At 51.0% G+C, this 8,379-nt stretch overlaps 1 protein-coding gene across 1 annotated transcript; it reads right to left on the reverse strand.

The window, feature by feature from the left end:
• Nucleotides 1-1,372: 1,372 nt before the first annotated feature.
• On the reverse strand, nucleotides 1,373-6,211 carry LOC100502520 (potassium high-affinity transporter). The gene is made up of 9 exons (NM_001357849.1): nucleotides 6,029-6,211; nucleotides 4,320-4,850; nucleotides 3,975-4,223; nucleotides 3,824-3,874; nucleotides 3,474-3,734; nucleotides 3,293-3,345; nucleotides 3,037-3,151; nucleotides 2,697-2,951; nucleotides 1,373-2,614 (listed from the first exon to the last, which is right to left on the reverse strand). Exons 2-9 carry the CDS (start codon nucleotides 4,678-4,680, stop codon nucleotides 1,614-1,616), a joined length of 2,346 nt encoding a protein of 781 aa, NP_001344778.1. The 5' UTR covers nucleotides 4,681-4,850; nucleotides 6,029-6,211; the 3' UTR covers nucleotides 1,373-1,613.
• Between the last annotated feature and the right edge of the window lie 2,168 nt (nucleotides 6,212-8,379).

Here is an 8,379-nt window from a genome sequence, read left to right on the forward strand (position 1 = left end):
TTATACTGAGTATTTGTAAGTCTTCTATGAGTCACCACACTCCTCGTTGAAGTAGGTTGGTTACAATTTGTCACCACACTTGGTTCTAATCTAACATGGTTCTAATCGAACTCTCCTTCTTCCCCGCTCTCCTTGAAGTAGGTTACAATTTGTCACCACGCTCCTCGTTGGTCGGAATCGAAATTTTGTCCTTGATGTTACAGCCGTAAGCTGACAACTATATATGTCCAAACGAGCCACCCGGCACGGACCCGGTCCGAACCCGTTTTGACCCGGTACGAATAGGGCCGGGCCAGGCACGACCCGTTGATGCTTCGGGCCGGGTCGTGCTGGCCCACGTGCCTAGAGATATGTCCAAACCCGGCACGCACAGGGATAAATCGTGTCGGACCGACCCGTTCGCCCGGTGGGCCTGAACGTATCGGGCCAACCCCTGGCCCGAACCAACAGTAGAGCAGTATATAAATATATACATTTAACAGAATTAATCATATATAATAACATATTATTTACATATATTAATAAATGACATATATTAAGAGCAGTATAATAATGATGGAGCGGGCGTGAACTAGATCCCCAAAGAAAAGCACGACACATGCTGCTGCTGTGTTCAAGGGCCGCCGTGTTCAAGCTAGTTCCCCTACCTGTTGCTGCTGCTAAATACTCAAGTAGTCTGCAGTCAAGCAACTAAATACTAATGAAGTAATGAACTAATTACTAAAGCAAGCAGGAAGCAAGGCAAGCAGTGGCACTGGTGCACTGTGGCAGCCGGTCGGGTTGGTGGCTCGGTGCCTTACTGGCTTACTGCCTCGGCGGACGGCAGGCCAAGACAAGCAGCGCCGCAGTGGAGCGCCGGTCGCCAGAGCGGGAATGCCGTCTGCCGAGCAGCCGAGCAGAGCGCCGTGCCGCCGCCAGAGATGAGGAGCAGGCGAGCAGCTGAGCAGCCCGCTGCGGCGCTGCCGAGCGGTCAGCAGTCAACGGATGCACCAATGCGGCCTGCGGACTAGACATGTGAATTTGGCTTGTCAAATACGCGGGCCGTCATTGTGCCGACCCATATATCGGGCCGAGTCGGGCCAAAGCGCGTGGGTCGCCGTAGCTGCCCATACCCGGCACGCTAAACGGACCATGCCAGCCCGGACCCGTAACCAACCGAGCCGTGTTTGGACTGGGCTAAATTCGTGCCGTGCCACGGGCCAAACGGACGGCACGCACTGTTTGGACATCTATACTGACAACTATCTTCTTCACGAAGATTGATGACTTTGTGCCCTCATGCATTTATCAAATCCTGATAAAAAAAACGTACAGAGAAGCGGAGAACATAAGGAAACCTCTGTGCTTTACTTCCAATATCGCTTGCATTTGACAAGTCCTGGTAAAAACGTACAGAGAACAGAAGGAAACCTCTGTGCTTTTTCCAATTTCGCTTGCACTCCTGATAAAACCACACTGTACAGAGAATAAAAAGGAACCTTCCAGCCCAAACCAAAGAAGCCCACTCTCTCTCTCTTTTTTTCCCTGTTTGGCGGACAAAATAGAAAACGAAGCCCACTTATTAAACCCCAACAGCGGCACTTTGCGCTTTGCACTCCAAGAAAAAGCTTGGCCTATATTTCATACGTGATGCCAACCTTGAGCAGCTGGTCTTTGGGAATGGCCAGCGCCTTGTGGCCCTCGGTCAGGTTCTTCCTCAGGAACGTGTAGATGTAGTTGACCACTATCTTCTTGAGGACGGACGAGTTGGGCCCCGCCGACACGTTGGCCTCCCCCATCAGGTACACCACCCCTCGCTCCACCTCCCGGTCGATGAGCTGCTTCTCCTCCTCCGCCGTCTGGCTGGCGTGGAAGGTGATCCGGCCCGAGTGCGTGCTCCCCCTCGACTGGATCGCCTCCTCGCTGTGCACGACAGAGCCCGTGGACCGCCTGGGCGGCCTCGGCGGCGCCTGGTGGTCCGTCGCCGCCTCGTCGTCGTTCTCCGCGTCGTTCTGCGCGAACGCGACCTCCTCCTGGATGAACATCTTGAGCCTGTCGGCCAGGAAGGACGCGAAGTCCTTGGGCTCCTCCAGCGCGTCGCTGTAGCCGTAGCGCGCGACGCAGCGGAAGATGCGCTGCTCTCTGGGCCCGACCTGCCGGAACAGGAACCTCTCCGCGGGCAGCACGTGCGGGATGGGCAGGTGCTTGATGGACATGAAGAGGAAGATGGAGTGCACGGACGGGATCTTCTTGATGAGTCGGGGGAACACGGGCGGGATGCCCTGGACCAGCTCCGTGTACAGGAGCCCCACCCCGGGGATCCGCCGCACGTCGTTCTTCTCCAGCAGCGCCGTCATCTGGTTGGTGGGCACGATGTGGTCCAGCTCGTACCAGTACCGCTTCACGTGGACGTAGTGCCACGTCGCCATCAGCGTCATGAGGACCAGCGCGAAGCAGAAGGGGAGGTAGCCGCCCTGGATGAACTTGGACAGGATGGACGAGAGGTAGATCATCTCCGTGAGGCCGAACACCACGTAGAAGAGGAGGACGTAGACGATGTGCTTCTTCCATATGACGAGCATCACCACGGTCATCAGGTGGGTGGTGATGGAGAACGTGGTCACCACGCAGATCCCTGCGCGCGCCAGCAGCATCACGACGTCAGCTTCGATCGATCGGTCGATCCAAGGCAGGCAACACAACAATCGATCCCTTACCGTATGCGTTGCCAATGCTGGTGGTGGTCCTGAAGGCAATGGTGACGATGATGCTGGCCAGCCCCATCATGAAGTTCACCTCCGGGATGTACACCTGCCCTTCGTACTTCTTGGAGGTGTGGATCACTTGCACCCTGGGGAGACAGCCCAGCGACAAGGCCTTGGAGAGGATGGCGAACGCGCCAGAGAGCATCGCCTGGCTTGCGATGATGGCAGCAAGGATTGCGATGATGAAGGTTGGCCAGAACAGAGGTGCTGCGGAATTGAACAAACGTGTCAGTTAGTTGGGCCTTTATTTATTATTGATGTGAAAGCCCATTGTTCTATGGATTATTTAAACCTGGGATGGATTTGTAGAAGGTGTCTCCGACGTTCTCCGGGAATTTCCGCAGGTACGCCGCTTGGCCGATGTAACACAGTACCACCGATGGGAACAAGATGCCGTTGAAGCTGATCTGCAGGAGGAAAATAATACACAAGCGCCATTGTCAGATTACAAGGTTGTGTTGTGTCTTGTGTGACACATCTGGCTCTGGCCTCTGGGTCAAATTACAAGTTTAATTAGGTCTTGTTCTTGGCCATTATATATATATTACCTGAACGGCCCGGATGTTGAAGTGTCCTAGGTCAGCAAACATGCCTTCCGTGCCTGTCGCGGACATTGAGAATTCAGGTCGCATGCATACAAAAATGCCAAGGATTTGCACTATGCAGTTCTCTCTTTTGTGGTCAGGGCAAAACAAAAACAAAAAGGGGGGGAGGAGGCGGGGTGGTTACCTGTGACACACAAGATGACACCGCCAAGCGAAACCCACCCTTCCTTCCCGTTCCGTTTGAAGTACTGCACGATGTACCACGGGTTGAAGGCCCGCAGCACGCCGACGTCGTGGACGACGAGGTTGTAGAGCCCGATGCCGGCGATGAGGACGAACCACACCGAGATGACCGGGGCGAAGGTGTAGCCAACCTTGTCGGTGCCGAAGCGCTGGACGGAGAAGAGCAGGAAGAGAATCGCCACGGAGATCCAGACCACTTGCGCTGCAGCAAATTAAAAATAGTCATATATGCAGTTGGTCATGCATTGACCATGCCAGCAGGCGCTAGCTCTTCGATTATATTCCACGTACTCTGAGTCAGGTTTGGCGCCTTCTCCTTGATCCCGCTCACCGCAGACAGCACTGCAGAACACCCACATCCATGAACAAAGGACACATTAGTTAGATAGTTAGTTAGTTACTCCATGCCAGTAACTAGCTAGCTAGATGTTTCCGTTATTACCAGATATTGACGGCGTAAGGGTGCCGTCGCCCATGACCATGGACGTGCCGAGGATCGTGAGGGTGAAGAGCAGGATCTTGGCTGCCCTGCTGGACTCGAGCTTCTGCTTGAACCACTGCGCCCTCTTCAGCTGCGAGGTCGGCGCTTCGATGCTGTAGTTGGACACCATGGCGTCCTCCGCCTGCTGGTTGGGGATCAGCCTGATCTTGGCGTACCGCGAGATGAGCGAGTAGAGCGCGAACGTGCCGCCTAGGGGAGAGAGAGAGAGAGAGAGAAAAGCAGCAGATCGATCAGTGCTCGTGTCGTTGATCAGTAAATAAATACAAAGAAATATACTCTGCTCACCGTCTCCGTTGTCGTTGGCGTAGAGCACGACGAAGACGTACTTGAGCATGGGGATGATGATGAGGGTGTAGATGATGAGCGACAGCACGCCCAGCAGGTCGTCGTTGTACTTGATGCCGTCGGGGAAGGTGCTGGAGTAGACGTAGAGCGGCGACGTCCCGATGTCGCCGTAGATGATGCCCACGCTCTGGAAGGCCAGGTGCAGCGTCCGGGCCCAGCTGCCCTCGGACCCGTGGTACTTGCCGCCGGACACCTTCTCCGCGTCGCCGAAGAGCGAGTCGTGGCGCTTCAGGCTGAGCCGGTTGGCCGACTCGCCGCCGCCGCCTGCTCCTCCAGCTGGGTTGTCCACCTCCAGCGACATTATCGCCCGCCTCGGTTGGGTGGGTATCCCTCTCCCCAAGTACGTCCCAACGCCTTGGAACGACGGATCGAGTAGTCTGTCTGCTCTCTCCGGAGAGTCCCCACGCGCCCTAATCAATCAAGCCGCGCCAGCTGATTCCCAAGGCTGTTTGGTGGCGTGACTGCTGATCCCTGTGACAGCGAAGCAACGACTTTGTTTTACATTCACATTTCACAACAACATCCTTCTTTGGGTGTAGTTAAATCAGCAGCACAACTGTGCGAAACAAGTTCTTTGGGTAGTACTATCGATCTGACTGACAGTCGGGATTTTGTCACGTTGCCAGTGAATAATCCGCGTGGTGATGGTGTCATTAATACTTGGCGAAATGCTACGGCATGTATCAATTCTACAACCACAATTGCCTGGATCCAGAAAAGAAACCACCCGCAAATTATTAACTGGCAGCGCGTGGAGTGAGAGAAACAGCAGCGCTATGTGGTCTGGTCAACGCACTAGTGGGCTCCAGACGTCAGTCACAGGGAGGCGACTCCAAACAAAACACAGTGAAGGCGACGGCGTGATGGAGCGGCCGAGAGCTGGAATCAGCCGCCGCCCACCACCCCCCATTTCATCCTCCAAAAAAAACTGTGACGTCATACAAAATTTCCCCTGACCTGTTATTATTATTATTAATTAGTAATTAAAGTACTATCTCAGCTAATCAGCTGTGCACACCAACCCATCTGACAAGAAATTTGAGCTGCACGATCCGGAAGCTGAGTTGTTAATGTATATTTCCCACGGATCGCCTCGGGTCGTGTACACTGTACACCGACCCTCGCTCGGTGCCAAAAGGCAAATACGATATAGTACATAATAAACTAACTAAACAAGATTAGTTTAAGGGGTAATCAGGCCGTAAACGGACGCCATTGGAGGTACCCTTGACCTCGATGCTACGACCTTCAACGCTCTTGCTGACACGTGGGCATCATGAGCGCTCAGGGCGAGCATCAACCTCCTCTTCTTCTTTTTTACCCGCTGCTGCTACTAGCGACTGACAGAGATTTTTGGCGGAGAGGGTGTAAACGAAGGCCAGGGAGCCATTCAATTTCCACACGCAATCTCTTGGTGCACGATCTTTTATTTTTTTCTTCTCTTGTTTCTGGATAGATGATCTGAACTGCATATCGAGATGGAGACTGTGGGAAAGGCTAGGAAGAGGTCCCTTGCGTACGACTGCAACTTCCAAACAGGCTTGTGCGTGCCCGGGGGGGGGGGGGGGGGGGGGGGGATTACTGTACTGACGCAGGGAACAACAAAATGACAGCAAGACGAACAAACAAAGAAGGGTTTCTTTCCTTACCTATGTAGCCAGGGAATGCTTTGCTAGCTGACGAAGAGGACGACGCCGCCGAGGTGGTGCAGGGTTCAGCAGCAGCAGCAGGCGACCGTCCGCCCTGGCTGGCCGGCGACCTTGTTGGTCGTCCGCCGAGGCGAGGCTGTGACGAAAGGAGGCAGAGCAGAGCAGGGGGACGCTAGTTAGCTGTGACACGAAGCCCTCCTGCCGCCGAGGGAGGAGTCGGCCTTAAATAGAGGAGCACGCACGCAAAGAGACGACGAGCGGAAGATAGAGAGAGAGAGAGAGTGGCGAGCGCAGCGCAGGGGCGTCCCGTGGAAAGAGAGAGACAGAGAAGGGGGGGGGGGGGGGGGGGAACAACCGTAGAAAACGTGAATAATGCAGCGGCGCGGTGTATGTGTATTATTGGACGCGGTGGCGGTATGCAGAAAAAAAGGAGCGAGTTGCAGGCAGGCCTGCTGCAGCCATCAGGGGAGCGGCTTCCTACTAGTCTTCCGCCGCACCCGTCGTAGACTTTACCAGCTGTTTAGATTTCGTCGTCTAATGTTCTAATTCTAAACTACAAAATAAATCTAAAATTAATTTTAAACTTTAGCTCACCTTAATATCAGCGCAGCCGCTGCGGTGCTTTGTACTGGATGTGCTCTGATCGAGTTTTGAGGGCCGGGCCAGTAAAATCTAAGGCCCTGTACAAAATTCCGGAATATCAATCTATAAACTAGAACTACACTAATATAGGCTATGATAATATGATAAAAATATTATATTAAGAATTGTGTCTAGCTGTCTATTCAATTTTATATTGTATAATTTTACTTGGATAGTATTATTCCTTAAAATGAAATCTTGAACGACATTTACGTTTAAATGGAGATGTAGTCGTGATCAAAGACAAAGATACCACACAAACAACTGATTTAACTCATGAGAAGAAGATTTGCTTAAAGATTAGTTGATTTATTTTCCTTACTGAGCTAATTACTGAACTGTGTACTGATTAAACTATTGGTGACTATTATTTTAGGGGCCTTGAAGGATTGGGGCCCTGTTCGTGAGCACGGGCCGCACATGCCTCCGCGCGGGCCTATTCCGTGTCATAAAGAACTCAGAAGGGGAGTAGCATAGCATCTGGTTCACCATGGGACAAAACACATATCACATATGGCCCTTGTTGCCCTCCGGCGGCAGACAACTAATTGCCTGATTTGCCATTTTCTATATTTGCATTGTCCCAGCTAGTCCCAGTCCACCCAAAAGGATACCGTACACTTCATCTGTATCAGGTTGTGGTGATAAATAGATAACGACAAAATCCAGCACTAGGATATTCAAGGGTTCCTTTCCATGGGAATTTCTTTTTTTTTAATATCCTTGGGGATCTTTTTTTTTTGAAGTCATGTTTTAAAAATGACCCCACCTATGTTTTATGTTTGTTTCTAGTCCTTTTGTACAAAATCATACCGCCACACCATATGTGCATTGCCACAATAATGTGTTTCACCGCGAAGAGCGTTTTTTTTTGGGGGGGGGGGGGGGGGGGGGGGGGGAGTCTACTGCATATGTTCCTCCTAGACTACTTGCCAAACCACTTTTTGAGGCCGGAGCGGCAGCTATATCTGCCATGCCACCCATTATATCAATACTTAACCTTGGAAAATTATTATTTATAAGACACAGCTGATTTATATAAAAGTTGTAGGCCTTGCTGAGACCTACATAAGGATGGTAATGGATCACAAATTCAAATGTTTATTCACGATCCTTTTGAGCCCATAAACAATTTTAGTTCAAAAAGGAATATAGATAGAGTCGAATCCCAATAGAATCAGCAATAATTAAACACTAGGATACGTTTGAAATCAGCAATAGAGATGTATTTTTATCACTCTCAAAATGAACTACGATAGTATATACAATCGAATTTATATACTATGTAGTAGTGGTCAGTGTCTTAATATGTCTCTTGACATCCTGAAAGGTTAGGCACACTGTGTGCACTACACATATACTACTTGTTTAATCGACTTCCCAAGATCATGCACGCGCCAGGCGCCGGCTACGGTTTTCATTGTTGGCACCAATATTTTGTTTTGTCAAGGGGGTTACACATAATATTTTATCAATGCCATCTTATTTTGTAGGGGTGTAAACGGTATGGATATTATCTAAGCATCCGACCGTCCGAAGAGGCCAATTGTCCGGTCGGATAGATTTTTTTTCGATATCCGCAGCATATTCGGATTTTCAGATTTAGATTCGGATAATTTAGTTCGGAAATCGAATACGAATATGAGATGGTTGATATCCGTAAGATTTCAGATATCCGGATATATTTTCAAATATCTCTTCTCGGATCT

The sequence above is a fragment of the Zea mays genome, chromosome 2 (genome assembly GCF_902167145.1).
Source record: "Zea mays cultivar B73 chromosome 2, Zm-B73-REFERENCE-NAM-5.0, whole genome shotgun sequence".
Classification (NCBI taxonomy): Eukaryota; Viridiplantae; Streptophyta; class Magnoliopsida; order Poales; family Poaceae; genus Zea; species Zea mays.